Source organism: Leguminivora glycinivorella, chromosome 16 (genome assembly GCF_023078275.1).
Source record: "Leguminivora glycinivorella isolate SPB_JAAS2020 chromosome 16, LegGlyc_1.1, whole genome shotgun sequence".
NCBI classification, from domain to species: Eukaryota; Metazoa; Arthropoda; class Insecta; order Lepidoptera; family Tortricidae; genus Leguminivora; species Leguminivora glycinivorella.
The window spans coordinates 17,741,065-17,765,974 of record NC_062986.1 but is presented as its reverse complement, the minus strand read 5'-3'; the positions used below and the strand labels follow the sequence as shown (position 1 = coordinate 17,765,974).

General features: G+C 37.5%; 2 protein-coding genes across 2 annotated transcripts; both read right to left on the bottom strand.

Moving 5' to 3' along the window:
* Positions 1–952: 952 nt before the first annotated feature.
* On the bottom strand, positions 953–6,194 carry LOC125234948. Its single transcript, XM_048141370.1, has 5 exons — positions 6,190–6,194; positions 5,553–5,703; positions 3,568–3,724; positions 1,542–1,684; positions 953–1,248 (listed from the first exon to the last, which is right to left on the bottom strand). Exons 1-5 carry the CDS (start codon positions 6,192–6,194, stop codon positions 1,009–1,011), a joined length of 696 nt encoding a protein of 231 aa, XP_047997327.1. The 3' UTR covers positions 953–1,008.
* Positions 5,568–20,172, bottom strand: LOC125234824 (nose resistant to fluoxetine protein 6-like). The gene is made up of 10 exons (XM_048141230.1): positions 20,084–20,172; positions 16,189–16,328; positions 15,149–15,470; positions 14,675–14,789; positions 14,033–14,117; positions 12,437–12,603; positions 11,737–11,815; positions 7,965–8,068; positions 6,248–6,420; positions 5,568–5,703 (listed from the first exon to the last, which is right to left on the bottom strand). Exons 1-9 carry the CDS (start codon positions 20,151–20,153, stop codon positions 6,273–6,275), a joined length of 1,230 nt encoding a protein of 409 aa, XP_047997187.1. The 5' UTR covers positions 20,154–20,172; the 3' UTR covers positions 5,568–5,703; positions 6,248–6,272.
* Positions 20,173–24,910: the final 4,738 nt, after the last annotated feature.

Here is a 24,910-nt window from a genome sequence, read left to right as displayed (position 1 = left end):
ACTTACCTACAAAGTACAAAAATCAAAATTATTTTATTGTTAGATAAGTATATTTAGTACATTAATTAATATTTTCAGTTTAAGTTTTTTTATAGCAAATCTGACTTTTGCCGATTCTGCTTTAATATAATATGAGGACTATGAGGAGTTAACATATTTAAGACGTCCTAGTCGATATTTTAAACCTAAATTCATAATAAATATTTTTATTTTCAGTTAACAGTTTGTACCGTCAGAATGAAACAATTGGCCAGTACTTTGCCAAAGTGACCAAATATTGTTGTTACTATAGTAATAAAAGTAAAGAATTAAAGATACTTGGTTACTTTGGGCGCTGCTGACTGTAAAAGGTAACTGTTAAAAAACGACTCAATTATTGTTTGATCATGAGTGCACGAAAAATTTACAAAAATGAAAAGAAAATTTAATAATCAGTATTGATAAATCTGTATGTGTATTAGATTTGAAAATTATCTATTAGTAATATGGAATACTCTTTTAAATAAGTGGAGATTTAAATAAGTATAACTACCTATGTAGTTTTTTAGAAACTCTTATAACAAAATATAAGGTATCGAATTTATTCTGAAACTTACCACCAGATGGAGATTTGTAGCCATATTATTTTTAGTGCAAATATTAATTTATAAAATGTACAAAAAAGATTAATAAATCTATCCGATTGATGTTTTTATTTTACTCATAGCCTAGTATTTCTAACCGCTAATGCAACTAACGAAATCTTTTAACTTACGAAAATGAGTGAAAATCTTTGAGAGACATGTATATTTAAAAGTTCAGTGAGTGGTTAATCAAACCAAATACTTGTATTAGACCTTGTCATCAACTCATCAACAATGACGTGCAAAACTAAATCGAATCTTATAGGCATGACACTACAAATTTATGAACAGTCAACGTGAATAGCAAAAAGGGTAAAAAAAAACAAAAATACTAATTAAAATAAATAATTTAATCAATAGGTACCTACTTACAAAATAATAAATATTATAATCTTAATACCACCGTTCCATTAAATTCCTTCTCTTTACTGCTAACTAATTCTGGTTTCACGTCTTTCGTATCCATTTCTTGAGCCATATTCTTGAAGGTGATTTTGAGGTTATCTTCTTTGGGGGCAGGGTAGAAGCAGAGCTTGACGAGCTGGTTGAAGGGGGCTTCGATCATTATCCAGCATGGGAGAGCTATCACGAAGGACATCACGAGGTGCGCGAAGTAAGTCAGCAGCTGGAAATATTGTTACATATCAGAGGATTCATCGTGAACATCTAAAATTGAAGTGCAAAATGATACCTTGAGACAGTTTTAAGTAAAATGTTTTATTTGCATTTTGGTACGAGCATAGTCTTGGATCGTTTTTTTGCGAAGCAATTGAAATTGTCCCACTCATTACTCGCTACCTTCGTCAGAAGCCTTTGATAATAGGAATTGTTTGGTTTTTCTTATTGCACCATGTAGGGACAATCACAATATTATTATCCAAAATACAAAATCCAATCATACAAAAACAAAATACTCACGATCTGCAAGAAGTTTGTATGAAGTAACGTGGCATGGTTGGCCGTGGTCATCCGAATTACAGCCACATGGACGATGTAGGCGCAGTAAGAGACTCGGCCGAAGACTGCCCAGCCCTGCCATTCCAGGAAACTGCGGTACACGGCTGGAAATTCAAACAATACCGCATGTTAACATTACATAAAATACTGATTTAAACTTTCACGATTATTACACATCATTATTTTTAAAATCGGGACTTAATCGCGTATAACTACATATTAAACTGACCTCCAACGTTTCAAGGACGGCGTTGTCCCCGTGGTCTCGGAGAAGACTGGCTTGAAATGACATCAACACCTTCTGACAGCCGCGCGAGTTTTTCGAACTACCCGCACTTGGTTTTGATTATCAACTTGAACTGTTTGCGCACTAGGGATGTTACTCTGTCGACATACAACACTGACGATATTTGATTTAACGACTGTCGATATTATTTTCGGCTTACACTTATTAATGACAGGATTCCATGTGGATGAGATCCTAAAACCTTCGTCCCGATTGAAATTGCGATGTTTTTTGATTTCAATGGCTTCACGCACTTTTCTACTGTAGAAATGGCGTTCCGTGGAAAGGACTTTAGGGTCATGTAGTTCGATCCAGTGGTTTGGCCCTGACTCTAACAAATGTTCAGCCACGGCAGACTTGTTGACCTGACGATTTTTCACAGCCGCGATGTGCTCCTTTACCCTTTCTTCTATGGTGCGCTTAGTTTCTCCAATGTAGGAGCTACCACAACTGCAATCAATTTTATAAACGCCAGGTGATTGAAACGGTATAACGTCCTTAGGTGATCTTAGGCTTCCTGCAACTTTGAAAACAAAATACTCACCGAACATCGCAAAACATCGCAATTTCAATCGGGACGAAGGTTTTAGGATCTCATCCACATGGAATCCTGTCATTAATAAGTGTAAGCCGAAAATAATATCGACAGTCGTTAAATCAAATATCGTCAGTGTTGTATGTCGACAGAGTAACATCCCTAGTGCGCAAACAGTTCAAGTTGATAATCAAAACCAAGTGCGGGTAGTTCGAAAAACTCGCGCGGCTGTCAGAAGGTGTTGATGTCATTTCAAGCCAGTCTTCTCCGAGACCACGGGGACAACGCCGTCCTTGAAACGTTGGAGGTCAGTTTAATATGTAGTTATACGCGATTAAGTCCCGATTTTAAAAATAATGATTACATAAAATGTCTTATACAAAAAAAAAAACCGGCCAAGAGCGTGTCGGGCCACGCTCAGTACTGTTTTCCGTAAAAAACTACTAAACCTATCAGGTTCAAAACAATTTTCCTAGAAAGTCTTTATAAAGTTCTACTTTTGTGATTTTTTTCATATTTTTTAAACATATGGTTCAAAAGTTAGAGGGGGGGGAACACTTTTTTTTCCTTTAGGAGCAATTATTTCCGAAAATATCAATATTATATCAAAAAACGATTTTAGTAAACCCTTATTCATTTTTAAATACCTATCCAATAATATATCACACGTTGGGGTTGAAATGAAATAAAATATCAGTCCCCACTTTACATGTAGGGGAGGTACCCTAACAAAAAAATCCTTAAAAAAAAAATATTGGTACCAAATTTCAGCTTTCTAGTGCTAACGGTCACTGAGATTATCCGCGGACGGACGGACGGACGGACAGACATAGCGAAACTATAAGAGTTCCTAGTTGACTACAGAACCCTAAAAAAGAGAGAAAATAAAGAGAACAACAATGGAGAGAACAACAAAAATTAAATTAAACAACTGATTTGGGCGATGACGTCACAGCGTGGCTCCGTTGCGTCGTTTGCCCCGGTGTGGTATATCATCACTAAGTATAAAACAAAGTCGCTTTCTCTGTCCCTATGTCCCTATGTATCATCACTACATAGTATAAAACAGTTTTCTCTGTCTTAAATCTCTCGCAACGGATTTGAAGATAGTCCCAGAGTGAAAAGGTCATGTACGAGTGCTAATAGTCCGAAAATGATCTTGATGCCAGGCACGAGTGAGTACGCCAAAATGATCTTGATGCCAGATGAGTACGCCACGCATGCCAGAACTGGCACCTGGATGCCATCGATGTAGAAGATACCGCCAAGCGCACACAACACCACTCCGATTGGGATCGTTGCCCAGTAGATTGGTCGGTATTTCTGGAAGACATTTTTTTTAAGAACGAGTTATTTCAATGTTTCATCATAATCATCATTGCAATTCTATTATATGGGATATGGGTTAAATTGTGGCGTAGGCGAGAGGCTGGCAACCTGTCACTGCAATGTCACAGTTTCGTTTTCTTTCAACCCCTTATTTGCCAAGAGTGGCACTGAAACTTTAGCAGTTTCATGTGTTCTGCCTACCCCTTTATGGGATGCAGGCGTGATTGTATGTATGTATGTATGTATGTAATTCTATTTACTAGTATTATCAGTCCATCATCAACGAGAATTTGTAGATGTCAAGAGGTACTGATCACAACTGCTTGCAAAAGAGGTATAAATTCTAAGCCATTGAGTTTGAAAATTAATCAATCCGTCCTAAGTAAAAAAACCACAATAAAATTATAATGATAATAATCAGGGAGCGTACTTTTCATGCCGATGACATTAATCTGACGTCACGCTCCGTATAGGGTGATCCCAAATAGTTTTATTGTACATTATTAATCATTAGTCGTCAATCATTTTAATCGTGTACAAATTACTTCAAATACAGTAGTCCATTTACATGTGGCATTAATAATACCTACTTGAAATGTGAAACGCGAATAAAATTATTTGATTTGTTTTTATAGTATTGTTAAGAACACATTACAATAAATACGTAGAAAAGAGAATTTCTCTCTAACGTAAAGCACACCATCCTTCTTGCATTCATTACCATGCAAAGAAATTCATAACTTAAAATGATTGATATTATTAAATTAAAACGGGACTTAATCGCGTAAACCTTACGTTTTATATTTAACCCGACGTTTCGGACATGACATTACGTCCGTGGTCACGGGTAGACTGGCTGGGAGTTGCATCAACATCTTCTAGCTGTACGAGTTTTTCGAACTACCCGCACTTGATTGTCATCAGTCACTTTTACGCTAGGGTTGCCACTCTGCCTACATACAACACTCACGACATCCGATGGTATGGGACGGGAAGTTTTCTCACGTTTACACTTGCTAATCACTGGATTCCACGAAGATGAAATCCCTTGCCCTTCATTTTGATTGAAATTACGATGTAAAAAAAAAATGATTAAAATGATGATGTGATTAAAATGATTGATGACTAATGATTAATAAGTTACAATAAAACAATTTGTGATCACCCTATATGGAGCGTGACGTCAAATTGATGTCATCGGCACGAAAAGTACGCTCCCTGATAATAATATTTAAGATGTATGTTAATGTTACTGGAATTTGAACCCAGGAAGATTGGCTTCACAGGCAGGGTCCATTACATAATATAGGGTAGATAAAGATGAGTTGAAAGAATATCGTAAATGAGTACCAATGTTGCTCAGTTGGTCGGTCACTCAATATGCGTCTTGTCTTCAAACCGATTTCTAACTATTCCAAAATTGTTTCAATATTTACATCTCTTTTAACGCACCATAATCTCCCCTAAATGAAGCGCTGGTAGCCTAGCGGTAAGTGCGTACGACTTTCATTCCGGAGGTCGCGGGTTCGAACCCCGGCTCGCACCAATGAGTTTTTCGAACTTATGTGCGAAATGTCATTTGCTATTTGCCAGTCGCTTTTCGGAGAAGGAAAACATCGTGAGGAAACCGGACTAATTCCAATAAGGTCTAGTTACCCTTCAGCTTGGAAGATCAGATGGCAGTCGCTTTCGTCAAACTAGTGCCTACGCCAAATCTTGGGATTAGTTGTCAAAGCGGACCCCAGGCTCCCATGAGCCGTGGCAAATGCCGGGATAACGCAAGGAGGATGATGAGTCTCCCCTAAATGTTCTTCTATCATACCGTATACTTAGTGATGTCGAAGTCTGTCTTCATCGTCTTGTAAACCCACATGCCCAAGGCCATGCCCATAACATAGCACATCATGTTGGTATGCGTCCTCTTGTACAAATGGTTGAAGGTCGGGTCTTCCACGAAGTAGTTGCGAGCAACTCTGAAATTGAATGAAATAGGACATAAAGGTAGGTATGTCAATCAGTCCTTAGTCTTGCATGTTTGATGGTAAGATTAGCCCAGGACCGGGAGAAGTGGCGTACTAGAAGAGAGGCATAGGCCTCTCTCTCTTGAGTATAGACTCAGCAGTGGGCGATAAAGGGCTGATATGATATATGATCAAACAAAAAAACAAATAATTGTATTTTTCCTTTTTTGTTACCGAAAATGTATAGAAATCTGGTCACAAAAAAGGAAGATTTCATACAAACTACATAGGACATTTTGGGAAACCTAGTGGATCTTGCTCAGCATCATGGACTATATCAGCCTACCAATTTTTATCCAAATCGGAGACGTGATCCAAATGTACAAATTTTTCGGGCATTGCACAAGATACTACCTCTATTATTGCCCTGCTCAAATCATGGTAGTTTACCAGTAAAATTTGTCATATGTCTGGTGACCACATGCTCTTTGTAAATACTTCATTATGCGGTAAACTGTGATGCACTCGTAATTACAAAATTTAAAATATTCCTTACTCAGGCGACACGAGATGTATAGCGTTCAAGTCTTGCATGTATGTGCAGACAGCTGGCACCAGCACTCCAACCAGAACCACACACCAATGACGACCTTCCGTCCACGCCAGCTCTTCACCAGGCAGAATACTATCAACCCGAGGATTGTGAGCTTCATGTCTACTGCTAGGTACCTGAAAATAAAACAGATACATTTTACTAGTTTTTTCAGTCAGGATCTTTCCCATCACGAAACAATGGTGTTCCGGATCTTTGGGAGGCGATGTCAGCATACCATAGAGGCTACTTAGAAATGAACCAAAATCGCGTAATCGAGGCCCGTTTTTTGACAATCAAAACATTTCGTTATTGAATCAAGAGCCTGAGACATGTACAAAATTTGACACGGGATAAATATACACTTTATTGAAGTGGATGTTGCCCTTGCCCGTATCATGGGACACACGCAGAGGCAGCACCCGCCAGGGTGTAAGGCCTATTTGAAAGTTAATGGAATCTGAAATGAACTGAGCTATTTTGATGAAAGTGATGGACTAAATACTGGGCTATGGGATAAAAAACCGGCCAAGAGCGTGTCGGGCCACGCTCAGTGTAGGGTTCAGTAGTTTTCCGTATTTTTCTCAAAAACTACTGAACCTATCAAGTTCAAAACAATTTTCCTAGAAAGTCTTTATAAAGTTATACTATTATGATTTTTTTCATATTTTTTAAACATATTATGGTTCAAAAGTTAGAGGGGGGGGACGCACTTTTTTTTTCCTTTAGGAGCGATTATTTCCGAAAATATGAATATTATCAAAAAACTATCTTAGAAAACCCTTATTCATTTTTAAATACCTATCCAACAATATATCACACGTTGGGGTTGAAATGAAAAAAAAATATCAGCCCCACTTTACATGTAGGGGGGGTACCCTAATAAAACATTTTTTTCCATTTTTTATTTTTGCACTTTGTTGGCGTGATTGATATACATATTGGTACCAAATTTAAGCTTTTTAGTGCTAACGGTTACTGAGATTATCCGCGGACGGACGGACGGACAGACAGACATGGCGAAACTATAAGGGTTCCTAGTTGACTACGGAACCCTAAAAACGGGACGCCTGCCTAATAAAACGGTATCCAATTTTATTTCTGGCAGACGGTGACTAGTTCCCACAAGATGGGCCCCCACAAAAAGCGTCGGTCAGGGTTATTATTAATTTGAGTGCAGTGTACATATGATTGGGATAAACTCAACGGGTGAACCGATTGGGGTGAGATCTTTTTTCAGGTTTTCTAGCAATAGTTATTTTATCATAACTGGTTCAGACGGTTTGAAAAATATCTTCAAAGAAACATATTGGGGGATTCCTATTATTTTAATACTAAGGCTGTTTTACTTTCTCTGGAGAACAAGTTTCTTAGGCAGTTTTTACTTTCTTCAAGTTGGAGCTAACCCCCTAATTTAGGTACAGTCAACCAATTGGAACCCTAGGCCACTAAACTTGACTGCAGAACTATGTCAAGCAAGAGTAAATAGTTATCTCATAGGTGAGCGTGCTCCAGCGTAGACCGCATCATCACTTACCATCAGGTGTGATCGTGGTCAAACGTCTGGCGTGGCGTTGTAAATCATTGTAAGAAATCTCATACTGCTTATCATTTTGACATGGTTGTACAGGGGCCTAGGGTTCCAAGTGGTTGACTATACATTAAAATCTTCGTATCTCACCAGGTGTGCGCCATGCACTGGGAGTGGTCGACATAGTCGTTTAAATACAGAAGGTGGTAGAACCAATCTCGACGGCAGGCTTCTGTCTCCACACCTACCACGGGCTGTAAAAGACAAATGTATATTAGCTTTATCAAAAATATTTAGAAACGAACATCCATCTTCGATTCTGCAGCCAGCAGTAAAGTTGATGCAGAAATTCCCATTTTAGTTACAGTATTGCCCCACTGTATATTGAAGAAAACTTGGACAAGCCAAGACAGCTGGGATTGTTACCTGGGCCATTTTTTTCAACTTCAATTTGGAATTTTTTATGTGGTGTCCACTCAGAATCGCAAGCTCTTTCAAATATACATACATACATACATACATACATACAATCACGCCTGTATCCCATAAAGGGGTAGGCAGAACACATGAAACTACTAAAGCTTCAGTACCACTCTTGGCAAATAAGGGGTTGAAAGAAAACGAAACTGTGACATTGCAGTGACAGGTTGCCAGCCTCTCGCCTACGCCACAATTTAACCCGTATCCCATAGTCGCCTTCTTTCTTTCAAATATAATAAGAGAAAAAAGTGTCCCAAGGTTTTTTTCCCACTCCGTTACTATTTTGTCATACATTTTGCATGGCTGTAACGAAATGGAAGGTTTGAAAAATGTATGGAAATCTTGGGACATTATTTTTCTCCTATCAGGATCGAAAGAGCTCGCGATTCTGAGTATGAATCGCGTAAAAATACCCATGTTACAAAAAAGTGGGGTGGCCAACTTTGAAAAAAAATGGCCACCTCTGCCTTGTAAATGCCTGCCCAACTCCAATAAGGATTGACTTATTTTAACAAAATTTTTGAAAAATACCTGCGAAATCCCAAGAAGCTAGTAGTGAAAAAAAAATACATTGATAATTACGAACACGCAAAACCTTGACCTTCGGTTCCACGCGTTACAAAAATACAAGTTCTACACAAGTTTTTATTAGAATGAAAATCACAACAGGTTTCATCTTCCGCATTTTTAGGGTTCCGTTCCTCGAAAGGAAAAAACGGAACCCTTATGTAATCACATTGTCGTCCATCCGTCTGTCCATATGTCTGTCAAAACTGTTCTTTTCAGGAATTCATGGAGCTATCAACTGTATCAAGCTGTAGATCAAATACTTGGTCTACTGTGTTGACTCTCTCTTCTAACTGACTTGTAAGCCAGACTTTTAAACAAACTTCCCACGCAATGATAAGATACAGCCGTTTATGCCACAAATTTTTGACACTCTCATCGCGAAAACCGTATTTTTTTATCTTAGAACAAATTAAATTATTCTCATTTGAAAATATTTTACTTTTTTTTTTCTTGGGGGGGCGCCAAGCCTTCGGTAATTGTGTCATATACTTGGAAATTTCGACCCTTGCTTTCGTGATCCGATGGCCGAGTGGTTTTACAGGCATCCGTCCGGTTAACGGAGTACGCTGGTTCGATTCCAGCTCGGAACACTTGGAGGCCTTGGTCACTTTTTCTTTGTATATGACATTTATTTAATGTTTATCGTATTTTTTTAGTTACATAATATAATAAAAATATTTTGGATGGGTACTTAATTTTAAACTTTGTACGCATCCTGCGCCCGCAAGTTCGGCTCTCACTTGACCAGTTTTTTCTTCACAAACTGCTTTTAGCTATAAATGTGTTCTTGAACTCTTTGACCATCGACCACGCACCAGCATAGCGATAGCGGCTACCACGCGGCTACAGCCCAAAATCTTGTCATGCAAGATCCACGATGACGTGCCGCGCACAATAGGCGTGGCTTTTAAAGGACCTACGCAAGTTTATGGGTAACTAGCTTTTTCCCGCGACTTCGCACGCGTTAGAAAGAGACAAAAAGTAGCTTATGTCACTCTCCATCCCTTCAACTATCTCCACTTAAAACATCACGTCGATTCCTCGCTCCGTTTTGCCGTGAAAGACGGATAAACAAACAGACACACACACTTTCCCATTTATAATATTAGTATGGATTTGAAATGTGCCACTGCCATCATGATTACTACGTAAAGGAGATGTAAGAATCGACCGAACAACAACAACATACAACATACAATCACGCCTGTAACGTTATTTCCAAAGCGTTACATTGCATACAGTTACGGAATGAATCGACCGAAACGTTATTTAAAGCGTTAGCATAGTTACGGAATGGTCGGAATGAAATGGACACTTACTTTTAAAAATGTACACAATATGTTCCGTTTATCTCCTCTTACATTACAGGTCGTTTTTTTTTAAATTCATTTTTAATAATTTTTGACAAAACAGGCGGTCGTTGGAACTAATTTGGCTCCAAAATGTAAGGTTCCACAATATTAAAAATATAAAAAATAGTATATTTGCCAAAAAGTTTTTCATGTGTGTGTGTTACCTTTGACCACCACACTAGGCTGGGCCTGTCTCGTGGAGTCAGTCCAATCATTTCCATTTATATCATTACATTTTTCCTACGCTGAAGCGTAGAAAGAATGTAATGATAGGCTGCTCGCCTCCTAATCAAATCAGCTTCTTTTTAAGAACTGTCAAAACGAATTTGAACGACTTGCTAATGAAATATGAAATCGAATTGAGTGACGTCACACACAGTCAACTTAGTTACTTAAAATATTTCTACCTGACGTATTAAATAGAAATTGGATTAAAAATAACTTCTGTCCATGTTTTTCTTATAATTATCTGATGCTTTATTTCGTGCATGGTATAAAATATTTTATTTTAACTACAATCAAGTTATATTATCCTACAAAGTGAGGATAGTAAGCCACGCAATTAGATGATAAGAAAATATTATTTCGTATTGTCATGATGACATAAACCTCCGTTATTCCGGTTTGCGTCCGTCTTCTAAAACCTGATCAGTAATCAATGATATTTCAATATAAAACCTGTTAGTTTTAGGCTTAGATTTGAAAAGGCCGATGTCTACACGTGACGTTACGTTCAGACATGCGACACAAAGGTCAATATAGTGTGTGCAATTTTCGGCTGATGGGATGGGTAAGAAGTCAAGTTACCTAGCCACGGTCACAACAGCTCTGTTAGCGTAACAAGCTCTCCCTACCGCTCTTGTAGTGTCAACGACTGTCATTTTGGCTAGGCCGGCAGGTCCGACCTAAAAACTTACTGCTGCTTAGTGGACAGTGGACCGATTTTCATTAAACATGGCTAAAAACACTCCCGACTAACTCAGTTTTCAGACAAAAAAAACTAAATCTAAATCGGTTAATCCGTTCGGGAGCTAGGATGCCACAGACAGATACACACACAGACAGACAGACAGACAGACAAACAGACAGACAGACAGACACGTCAAACTTATAACATACCGTCGTTTTTGCGTCGGGGGTTAAAAACGGTGGGGTAATATGCGTAAGTTTCTTCTCACTTTATACGCGAAACAATTTTTTCAGTAACGTGATGCGTAAAACTACACCATTGGTTGAATTCGCAAATTTTATATCTGCGTCTCAATTGCCTCAAAGATATCAGTGTGCGTAGCGGAACATACAAACGCTCATGAAACACACGAAAATATTTCTTTCGTAGATCTCTGTTTGCTCTTGCGTATTGGCGCGACAGAGCCAAACTACTTTCTCTGTGGCGTTTCGGTGGCGTCTCGCGTCGCAGAAATGCCATTCGGCTACGGGGCCAGGAATCAATCAATACAATACAACTGCAATTCTTGGGTTGTTTAAGAATGGTACGAATGTAGTAGTAAAAGTGGTACCTTCCACATAGGGCCATCTCCGAGCCTCTTCATCCAAGTGGCTATCACAGCCAGCACGGCAGCGTAAGATGGAGTTAACCTGGGAAAAACACGGGCGGTGTCATTAAACTTCCATACTAATTGTGTGTGTGTGTGTGTGTGTGTGTGTGTGTGTGTGTGTGTGTGTGTGTGTGTGTGTGTGTGTGTGTGTGTGTGTGTGTGTGTGTGTGTGTGTGTGTGTGTGTATGTTTGTTTGTCCGTCCTTCACGGCAAAACGGAGCGACAAATTAACGTGATTTTTTAAGTGGAGATAATTGAAGGGATGGAGAGTGACATAGGCTACTTTTTGTCTCTTTCTAACGCGAGCGAAGCCGCGGGCAAAAGCTAGTATGAATATACATTAGTAATTACTAAAAAACCGAGTAGGTTAATACGAAAAACCACGCCATTTTTTTTTCAGTTGTCCACCCTACTTTTTTTACAACATGGGTATTTTTTACGCGATTTATGCTCAGAATCGCGAGGTCGTTCAATCCTGATAAGAGAAAAAAAATATCCCAAGACTTCCATACATTTTTCAAACCTGGGATGGGAAAAAAACTTTGGGACAATCTTTTTCACCTATTAAGTTGAAAAAGCTCGCGATTTTGAGTGGAACCATATAAAAAATTCCAAATCCAAAAAAATGTGGGGACAACTTTGAAAAATATGGCCAACTTACCTCATCCACCTAAGCATGACGAATCTAGGGAACTTGGGCCACGTGAGCTGTGACTTCTCCTCCATTATGAGAAGATTGAAGGCCAGCAGACAACCAGACAGGACGAAGAAAGTCTGCACGATCAAGTTGCCGTTGTAGAATATGTGGAACGTGAAGTCATAGTACGTCTGCAATCAAAACAAACTTTGAATGAAAATGAAGATAAGAAAACAGAATATACTAATAATAAAGTAACAGACTTTTTGAAACATATTAAATCAGGACTTAATATGTTTGAAAAAGTTTGTCATGTCAGCAAAAAAGAAATTCCTAAATGGCTACAAGAAAAAACCTATAATGAGACTGAACAACTCTTAAATCTTTGATCCATACACACACAAACACACACACACACACACACACACACACACACACACACACACACACACACACACACACACACACACACACACACACACACACACAGACACACACAGACACACACAGACACACACACACACACACACACACACACACACACACACACACACACACACACACACACACACACGCACGCACACGCACACACACACACACACACACACACACACACACACACACACACACACACACACACACACACACACACACACACACACACACACACACACACACACACACACACACACACACACACACACACACGCGTACGAAGATACGCACACTTGTATATGGTATCTTACACCTTTAACTGTAATCTGAAATCTGACATCTTCTGTATTCTCCTATTCTGTAGGTAAGGGTTCTAAATATATACGTGTACCTTAGATATATATTAAATACATGCTGTACTACTTTCGTAATCAGGCGTTGGATGAGCGGGTCGTCTCAACACAGGCGCTGTAAGCCTAAAGAGAAGTCCCAGCAAATTGTATAAGCATATGTTATTATTTAAATAAAGATATTTTTCATTTTCATTTTCATTTTCATGTTTAGAACTTTGGAAAATGAACCTTTAAGACGGTGATGTTAAAGTTCAATGAGGCTCAGCTCAACAAGGGTGCGGTGTGCTAGCGACGGAAGGACCTAAGGAACTAATTTGTTCTGTCTATTGTCCTTTGAGTCGTCGGCAACCTGAACCCTCCTTAGAACTTGTACACTCCTTAGTGTACAAGTTTCTAATGCGTTGGCAACGCGCATGTGACACTCCTTGAATTGCAGACGTCCATAGGTTACAGTGACCGCTTGCCATCAGGCGGACCGTATGCTTGTTTGCCACCGACGTAGTATTAAAAAAAGTTTGAGGTATATGTCCAAATTTTAGCTCTAAACTACAGCTCCGATTTAAAAGTTATTATTATAATAGTTCAGAATTATTTAAATATATTAGACTCAAGGTCTTCAAGGTATGGTCACTGAACTTTTAATATAGACAACTATTATAGTAATACTATATTGCGAATATATAATTATCCTCCATGGTTAGATCTAGGGGAGAGTGGGCCAAACGTGATCCCCTGCGTATAAAGTACAAAGCTGGATGCGCCCTTGATATCTTCTGAAGACGTAATAAATGAACTTGATCGGACCACGTCTACATAACAAAAAAATTCTTACCAATTCAAGGAAGTGGGGGTTGTCAGTTGATATGACCGCTGCTAATGGCGAATGGCCCAAGATGACCAAGAAAGTGGTGCAAGCCCTGAAATTAAATCAAGTGTTACTTTTATGCCGATTACATAAAAGTTTTATACATTTTGTTCAAAACTAGGTATCTCAAAAAAATCGTATGAAAACAAAACTCAATCTGAGATAATGACACTTCCAGCAAACGTGTCATGCAGTGCAGGTATTCAACGAGGTACAAATCCTTAGTACCACTTTTAGCAATGAGGAGACACTCAAGGATTATGACAGATGGTGCCACCTTATTAGTTCATTGCACAGATAAAGAATTTCATACGTGGGAGCGAGAAGAAGAGATTTTTTCTGTCTAACGCAATAACAGTGACATGCCTAGATTGCCTAGACACTTGCACAGGCAAGGCGCCGCCTGGCGGGATAAAATGGCAGTGTTCCTCCTCATTAAGGGGTTTTAAGAAGACGGTGACGATTGGTAGCTCGTCACTTACATCACAGTTGAACCTAATGCAGGTATTCTACTCGTCCAACCGAATACTCTGACATCCACGGGGGAAAAGAGACGGGTAAAATAACCTCAAAAAATGTGGTAAATATTTTAAAAAGGTTGATTCTTACTTCATACCGTTGAAAAGCTTGAGCCTCGAGAGCCTTGGCTCGCTGCCTTCCCCTGAAGGCGCAAAAAGCCGTCTCCAATTCCGTTTCGCAGAGAAACATAGTAAAAATCTTCCACCTGTACAAAACATGGGGCATTTTATTTCAATTTTTACTTTACATGTTTTTTCTTCACTTTGGATTACAGAGCCATACTAGTTATTTATTCAATCCTAATAAATAGGTAGCCGAATGAGAACGCTGTTCAAAGTTTCCTAAAAATCAAAGTCCCCAGAAAAAGTATTTAACATAATCACTATATAACAACTACAACTAAAATCTTCTTTCCAGTATCAACTCTGGCTGTTTCTTCAAACTCTTTGCAGTAGAAATATCTTTTACCAAAAGTAACCGGGATCTTACCCAGATTACCTTTGCGGTCTATTAAATATCCGGTCAATACTTAAATCTACCGCGAATTATTCAAAACTCACTTACCTACAGATTTGGAAACACAGCAGAGATCAAACAAAGTCCCCAGAACGTTCAGCAACACGATCGCTATAACAACTACAGCAACAACCTTCTCTGCAGTATCTATCTTGGCTGTTTCTTCAAACTCAGTGCAGTAGACTTTATCTTTCACCAAGTGTGCTTGAAGCTGGTAGGTCTGTAGCAGTGAGGAGTTGAGACAAGCCTCTAGGGCTTCGTTTGCGTCAGTATGGTTGTTCAGGTAAGACCGACATGTTTTGGTCACGCAGATGCCCCAGTGTATTAAATTGTGGTCGTAGTGTGTGAAGTTGTTGGCGATGGTGTATTCCTGAAAGTATGTAACAGTTTAAGAGCTGTTTTTGTTATCTTTTTAATCTTCTGTCAACATTCACAAATGCTTTGCAGTGTTAACTTTATAAGAATTTAAAAAAATGTATCTACAATTCAGGATGAAAACTAAAATATCTATGTTTTTTAAGAAATTATAAATTATTGAGGCATTCCACAAGAAAATTTAATGTACTTCGAATGGTTTTGCAAATATGATAGTCATCTCAAAGTAATCAAAAGAGAAAAGCTTAAGAATATACTGTCAATATGTTAACGTAGTGTGATCTCAAAAAAAATCGGCTTTTAGAGACGGTAGAAAAAGCTACTATCGTGAGCGAAACTCATGGAATGCCACCAACTACAGTAAACGTCCATAAATAATGAACATCGGTTTTTCTTCTTCGTAGAGCGTTGTCTCTTTCCAAAAGCCGATGTGCATTCTTTATGGCCGTTTACTGTACCACCTCATATTAAATATTATGAGACATTCTTACACAGATTGACTGAGTCCCACGGTAAGCTTAAGAAGGCTTGTGAGGTACTCAGACAACGATGTATATAATATACAAATAGGTACTTATATACATAGAAAACATCCATGACTCAGGAACAAATATCTGCGCTCACCACACAAATAAATGCCCTTACCGGGATTCGAACCTGGGACCGGTCGTCAAGACCTTATCAGATCTTGGTAACCTTGACTACAGTCTTACTTGTAAAGTATGAAGCAGTTCGCTACTGCCATTGGCGACCAGTTTAGCGTCGACATAGCAGTACCGGTCCCCAGGATCGCGTAGGCACGGGTAGAAGTCATCCAGCTTAAACATTGGCGGTAGACGGTCATATTCTGTGTCTGTAAAAGGTGTAAGGGCAAAGAATAGACATATGTGATTAATATGAATCAAAGAGGATCAAGTATTATAAAGAGTTACTGTCAAAGTAAAATATGTAATCACAGTGCCATCTCTCGAAACAAACTTAAAACTTTTAAACCCCAGTTTTGACAATTTGGCCCATACTCTTAGTTTGTTATATATCAAAATGTCAAATATTAATATTAGCGCCGTCTAGCCGTGCGTCCCCCAAAGGTGTAATGCCATCTAGGCCACCGTACCTTTTTATGTGGTTCTGAGCTACGTTTTTTTCTTAGACTGTAGCTATCTGTACGGAGTTAGATGTCTTTGATACGAATGTAACAGCAAAGACGTATGTACGGTCGACGGTCGCCTAGATGGCGCTAATATTAATATTTGTCAATTTTAAAACATATCAAGCACATATCAAGTTAATTAAAATTATGTGATGTAATCTTGTTATATTGGTGAACAATAAAGAATATTTGTAGGTATTGTATTGTATTGTATCAAGTTAAGCCTGACCAGAAATATATGACTATTGTCAAGAGGGCGCTGCTATTCTAACGTGACAGTTCAGTTTAATATGAAGAAATAAGTTCTAATGAAATTCCGCAACATGGCGCGTTGGTTGGTGGTTTCTGGTCAAATTAAAAATATAGGCCAAGTTATCAAAACTGAAATTCAAAAGTTTTAAGACTGTGTCGAGAAATTTGGCAGTCTATTCACTGCGATTACCTACACATTTTACCTTGACTGTAACTCTCCGATATATGTCTGGAAAAAATCCAGGATGGCGCCTGTAATGTATGGGATATCGGTCCGACATCCGATAGCGGATCGGATAATGTGAAAACGCACACATATACTCCAACTACAGGGTTAGTGGGCTGTCATCTGTCAAATTCCATATAAAATGGTGGGTTAACCCTCCATTTTCGTTGATGCAAGTGGCCCTAAGAGTTTTGGCTGTACACAATATAATACTTGTATTTTACAACAAAGAAACATTACAAATATGTTTTTTTTTTTTTTTATAAATGGGCTTACTCTTGACCACAGACTAGCCAAAGGCAAAGACGTGGCCTACGGTGGAGTGAGCTCGCCCAGAAGATGCCTGTTCACTCTTGATTTGAAGGTTGCCGGGTTATATGAGCTCGGAAATATAGCCGCCGGCAAGGAATTCCACTCCTTGGCAGTGCGCAAAGTTTCTAATGTTTCTTTGTTCAAATAACTTTTAGTAAGATAAAAATGCCTGTCAAATAAGTAACCTATTTTTTACCAAAGTACTTAGTCAAGGGGACAATCGCTCACATTTTGATGACTAAATGGTTTGTGTCTCTAATGTATAATTGTATATCTCTGTCTATATATCGTTCTTCTATATTAGCGCAAAAGTAACAGTTTGGTTTCGATCGCTAAAGAGAGTACCTCAGTGATTGTATATCGGCATACCCAGTACTCCTATCCCCCCCCTGTCTGCCTTTATCCCATAAAGGGGTAGCCAGAGCACATAAAGTACTCAAGTTTCAGTGCCACTCTTGTCAAAAAGGGGTTGAAAAAATCGAAATTGTGTGCGATTTTTTTTTTTACAATTCGTTATCATTTTTCAGGAACGTTTTAGAACGGTAACGCAATGGAAGAAACGAATAAAGTTTGGAAATATAGGGACACTTTATTTTTGTATTAAAATTGATAAAACTACAAAACTATATTTGCGTAGCGTATTATATAGCATAAGTGTTAATTTATGTCGACACGTGTATCAGTTTTATCACTTATACTTAACATGCGTAGCTTTGCTATTATCTATCTCATTATTCTATCGAATTTTGAGTACAATTTGAAAATAATCCTAATTAGCTAGAAAAAAACAATTGTGAAACAAATCCATGAATTTGGTGTGTAAAAAATAAAAGTTTTCATTTTCATACAAATTCTAAAGTAAAAGCATTTCACGATTTGTGCCTTTTCTAGCGAAATTTTTTTTTGGTTTCAAATTTTTGATCCTGGATTGTAGATTTATGGCTCGAAAGTGACACTTAACGCCAATCTACAAAAATGATCTATGGCAACAAGACATTTTTAGTGGCGCCATCTAGTTTATAGACGTTGAAAAAAAAATATTTATGTAACATCACATTTCAAGATAAAATTTTAAAAATAGAGTTATAAAAAACATTTTCATCAGTGGTTGCCAAAATAGCTTGATATGAGTCATCACATTTACAACATAAAATATGTTTAACCCTATTTAATGACTTCCTCGTACAACCTATCAGCATTACGATACAGCGAGGAAATGTCGCCAGTATCCTTGGTACAATGCCTCAAGGGCCTATTTTAGACATTAGCTAGCTTTTAAGTAGTCTTAGTTTCTTATATAATTATGTAAATATGTTCATGTAAATAAAAATTTTTCATGACGGATGGGAAAATAAAGTAAAGAAAAAGAAAACTAGGAAATAGTACATTACATCAGAGGCCGGGAAAATGAGGATTTCCGGCCAAGTGGGTATATACGGCCGAGCTTACGAGGCCGGGAATCCGTTTTCACGCCGAGGCATGTATAGTGCTTTTCTCAAACATACAATGAAATAAAAAAAAATGCTCTAAAGGACAATATTTTATAAAAAAAAGTTACTTTGCAGGCCTAGGCCTAAAAAATAATATGAAATCCCTTTACAGTCCTCTCGAGTTGTTGCGCCCAAAAAGCGATACTTCCCAGCCCATTTTAAGGAACGTAAAGACAATATTTCATTGCATGATTGAGAAAAGATAGTTTTGAAGGTGAGCAGTGGCGGTCGTCCTTAGCGTCTTGAGGAAAATTGAATAGAATCAAAACAATCTATTGTAATAGCGATTTTGATATTCCCAGGTAAAGGTTATAATTTAATTAATATTTTATATTATCATTTCCTATATTCCGAGGTAAAGGTCATAATTTGATTAATTTCCCATATAATTTCATGTTGTTTTGCTAAAAAACTTACGCGGTGCGTGTTTTGAAAATCAAAACTTAGGTCTGAATCAACCTCTAGTACCATACATGATTTTCTCCGTGAATTCAAAATTCATTTCTTTAGGAAAGAAAATTTTAAATACATACATAGCTCAGGCCTGTATTCCCAGACGAGGTACTTTTCTGTTTTATTTTATACAGTGTGTTACCACCATGCGGGCATTTAGTTAAACCGATAGCAATAATATGACAGTTATTTAAATTAACTGCAAAATGACACATTCAATGTACTGCGTGCAGGTCGTTATTGTATATTGCTGATAATATTTTTTTTTGTTTAAAAGTTTGAAAAGTAAAAATAATGATTTGAATATAATAAATAAATAAATAAATAAATATTGGGGACACCTTACACAGATCAACTTAGCCCCAAACTAAACAAAGCTTGTACTATGGGTGCTAAGCGACGATATACATACTTAAATAGATAAATACATACTTATATACATAAAAAACATCCATGACTCAGGAACAAATATCTGTGCTCATCACACAAATAAATGCCCTTACCGGGATTCGAACCCAGGACCGCGGCTTAGCAGGCAGGATCACTACCGACTGAGCCAGACCGGTCGTCAAACATGTGAATGATTTGAATGTTAAATTATTTTAGATTACGCTCCTTTAAAAACGGGCCACTTGCTATTATCACTATTTATGACTTAATCACATTTTTAATTATCTTTTATACCTCAAATTTCGAACTTTATTTATTAATAATCACTTATTTACCATTCAAACTATATATGAATCCTGCAGCCTTATGCAACCAAAACACACATAACACAATAAAAATTTTCATGTCCACTTTTTGTCTAGAACTTCTTCCTCAATCTATGGTCAACTAGATACTGTTACAATGTCAAAGAAGTCAGTGTATTATCAATATTGCCAAAATTACCATAAAAGTTTTTTTGACAGATGTTCGGGGCCAATCGTGCAAAATCAAACGAGTTTGTAAGCCCGATTTAGGTAAAATTCAACCTTATATTCATGGTTTAAGTTTCATCAATAGACGGCAATGATTTGCTGATAATATGCGGGTAACGACGGGGTCACGGCTATGGTGATTAGATCATAGCTTTTATAAAGGGTTCCGTCGTCATTTATGGTAGACATGCGCAATATGTGTCACCAAAAGAAAAAAAATGGTAACTAGGTCAATTGTAGACCTAGATGACCATACAACGAACATTGAAAAATGAAAATTCGCTCGTTTGTCGTTTGAAATTTTACCTACTTCTGACAATGAATTATTATTGACAAAATAAAAATCTTATTTAAGTACACGCCGACAAACTTAACTTAATTAATTATTCTAACGCATATTCTTCGGTGACAGAATCGCTGAAACAATTTATTATTTCGAAAATTAGGCTTTAAGCCATGTTTATAATTGTGTAATTTTTTGGGCTTCAGAATCATTAGTTAAAGTTTGTCGGTATACTCATTTCCACCCTGTATAAATCAATTTTCTAGCAATTAATTCATTGTCAACAAAAAGGTAAAAATTTCGAACGACGAACGCACCAAATCTCAATTGTCAATATTCGAGGTATGATCCTCTAGATTAATTGTCTAATGACCAAAGTTATTTATTATTTATTTATTTATTTATTTGTTAGCCTGTTGTGTCCCACTGCTGGGCAGAGGCCTCCCTCTCTTTCTTCCACGCTTCTCGGTTTAAGGCAATGTTCGGCCAATCTTTTCGAAAGACGTCAAGATCGTGCCGCCATCTCCTTCGCGGTCTGCTATCACGCCGCACTATATTTGGTGTCCATTCGGTACTTTTCTTGGCTTACAGTTATATACGGGTTTTTATTTGACTACGAAATCCTAAATCGGATTTTAAAAATAATATTTTTTATTATTTATATCGAGAGTTTTCCTCAATCAAGCGTGAATCATTTCATGACAAACTTTGCCGAGCAAGTTTAGTTCGCTATCAGTCATTATGCGATGATATAGGACAGGGAAAGACTTTGTGGAAAACCCAGTTGTACGTTAGTTTTGGAACAAATAGACAAATATGAAAAATAGTGTATTATTTTTAGAGCTACCATAAAACAATTAAAAGCCGTCTCAAACATCATAACAACTCGCTTGCGAGTTTCATTACAACGCAGTATTTAATTGGTGTGCTGAATGAGGAGGCACACTGACACTTTATCCCGCCAGGCGGCGCTTGTGCAAGTGCCTAGGCATGTCACGGTCATTCAACTGTCATTAATATGTGAGAGAGCATTGAGAGAGAAAAAAAAATCATATTCCCGCTCTCACGTATGAAATTCTTTATCTGTGCAATGGACTAATAAGGTGGCGCCATCTGTCATAATCTTTGAATGTGCCTCCTCATTGTATGTATGTACCCTCAACAGACCACAATGTAACTAAAATCGTATTCAAGTGCCGTGTAAATGGGCCCTAAGTAAAATTCTACATAGGTAATCAATCATTAGACGTTGTTTCGAGGGAAGCCGTTGAAGTTTTTAATGAGTAAGTAATAAAAATCCTACTTTGTATCAAAATAAAAATACCAAAATAGCACAGATGTCATAGCATACCATAGATCAAGCAAACGTATCTACTTAGCGTGTCAAATGAACTCAGTGAAATCCACTGAGTTGTCCGTCTTTTTCTCAAAAACTACAGCTTCAAGTTCAAAACAATTTTCCTAATCTTTATAAAGTTCTACTTTTGTGATTTTTTTCAATTTTTTAAACATATGGTTCAAAAATTAGACGCCTTTTTTTTCCTTTAGGTGATATTCAAAAATATGCAATATTACACAAAAATTATGAACAATCAAGAGCCTTAGACATATTTAAATTACAGCCAAGAAATATCAACTTCAGTACAAAATTTGACACGCTCGGCCCCTATACAAATAGATGAACTTGTTTCTTCTATCTAAATATAGTTCTGTGCAAAATAGCAACATAGTATCAAGGTATGAAATAAATAAATAAAGGTATAAAAAATGTCTTGTTTTTTGCAAAACATTGACTATAGAACTACAGTTTTTAACCGACGGCGCCGACGCAAAAACGACGGGGTGTTATAAGTTTGACGTTTCTGTGTGTTTGTCTGTCTGTCTGTCTGTGAGTGTGTATCTGTCTGTGGGTCCCAAACTGATGAACCGATTTAGATTTAGTTTATTTTAGCTTGAGAGCTGAATTAGTCGGGAGTGTGAGCTGTGAGTTTCATTAAAATCGGTCCACTATGTCGAGGATGTTTTCAAAATTTTAATTTCGTGGTTAGGTTATGAAATAAACATATCATTGATAGATTTTTTCTTGTTTCATATTTGTGTCCTGCCTCTATTGTGTTTACTTCTTAATAAAATCGTCACCAAAAAACGGGGTTAACCTCGAAATTTTAGCTTAATCATGGCGTTCTACTTAAGGTAACCTTAAAACTTAAAACACGCAGAAAATATCATATCCGCATCGGATGTTATTGAAAGTCGGAGGTCACATAAAGATTACTATACCTCGTAATTTTAGAGTTAGAAATTTGGTAAACAAAGAAGTAGTCGTCGTCAACCTATCTTCTTAGGACAAATATTAGATTTTAACAATTTTAACCAGCACGAAACAAAGATTTGTTATTTTTAGAGCTTTTTTTAATTGTCCTGTGTGGTGACGGGTTAACTTATCTCCTTAGGTCACAGAAGGCGATATTAGATTTTCACCACCCCTTTCTTCCCGGGGGTATATGGGGTATGGGTTAAATAGATTTTAATTTGCCAAGAGTGGCACTGAAGATTTAGTAGTTTTATGTGTTCTGCCTACCCCTTTATGGAATACAATTTTAACCAGCAACAGAACAGGGCAATATTTGTTATTATTAGAGCTTTTTTTAATTGCACCCGTAGCAACCGCATCATTTGATCATTTGCTAAGCAAAATTGGAGTGATTATTTATTTATTTATTTATTCGAGAAACTAACGTTCAGAGGACTACATGACGGTGTTTTTGTAAGCCACTTGAGCCTCAGATTCATTGCAGTAATCACCGTCGAATGCCACCAAACACGGAGCACAAAATAGAATACTAATAATAAAATAATAACATAAGTGCTCGTATCATGAAATTCGAATGGACGACATTCGAAAACCTGCGGGGCACTTCTGGATGAGATTAGCCTCTGCTCAGCAGTGGGCGATTAATGGCTGAAATGATGATGATGATGATGATCATGAAATTCTATACGTTAATACACCAAATAACGTACCTAATATTTATAAATAAATTAATACCATTGACAACATTGACATCTCATAAAATGAACCAATAGTTTCAAATGTCTGCTTCTTTAGGTTTTTTAATATGCAACCTTTCCAGAACTAAATTAGGAAATTTTAAATCACTTTCTTATTAAATGTACCTATACTAGTAAGTATACACAAACTTTTTTAATTTTAGTGTAGAAAACAATAGAGTATTTTATTAAAATTTAATGTCTGTTTAAGATACTGACAGTTGATGAATTTCTGCCAAAAGTGCCTCATATAATAAACCTTCGTGCTTTTACGTTCTCTCTAATGCTAAAAAAATTATGTATAGTTCAAACTTTTAGATAGGTACGTCAAATACTTACTATAAGGATCGGATATTTTAGTGTCAAAAGTAACATTTTCGTTCGAAGAAACTAGTTGACGTTTAATTATTAGCCCAGGACCGGGAGAAGTGGCGTACTAGAAGAGAGGCCTATGCTCAGCAGTGGGCGATAAAGGGCTGATATGATGATGATGATGAGTTGACGTTTGTTTGTGGGTATATTATTTTTTGTAGCTGTAAAATTATATTGTCTTCGTAATATAGTTGCTCATGAAATAAAACTATATCTCACGTTGTAAAAGTAGTTAGCACCGCCCACTATATACAAAACCAAAGATAACTCCGTATAGACGGATAAAGTCTAAGATAAAAACGTACCTCAAAGCCCTAGAGAAAAAGGTACGGTGGCCTATATGGAGTTACACCTTTGGGGAACGCTCGGCTAGATGGCGCTAATATTATTATTTGAAATTTTAACAAGTATCAAGCTAACAATATGGGCCAAATTGTCAAAACTGAGGTCCAAAAGTTTTAGTTTTTTTTTTATGGAATAGGAGGCAAACGAGCAGACAGGTCGCCTGATGGTAAGCGATCACCGCCGCCCATGGACACCCGAAACACCAGAGGTGTTGGAGGTGCGTTGCCGGCCTTTAAGATGGGTGTACGCTCTTTTCTTGAAGATTTGAAGGTCGTATCGGCTTGTGTCGAGAGATGGCAGTCTTATTCAGTGTGATTAGGTACACATTTTACTTTGACAGTTAACTCTCTATAATACTCTATCCTCTTTGACAAAACTATGCAAACTATGGCTGGTCCTTTTTATTTTACTCTGTATATCCCTTTTTAGGGTTCCGTATCCTCCCTTTGACAAAACTATGCAAACTATGGCTGCTCCTTTTTTTGATTTTTTCTAGGAAAATTGTTTTGAACTCAGTGTTTTTGATATCCCTTTGGCCCGACACGCTCTTGGCCGGTTTTAGAGGTTTATGATTACAC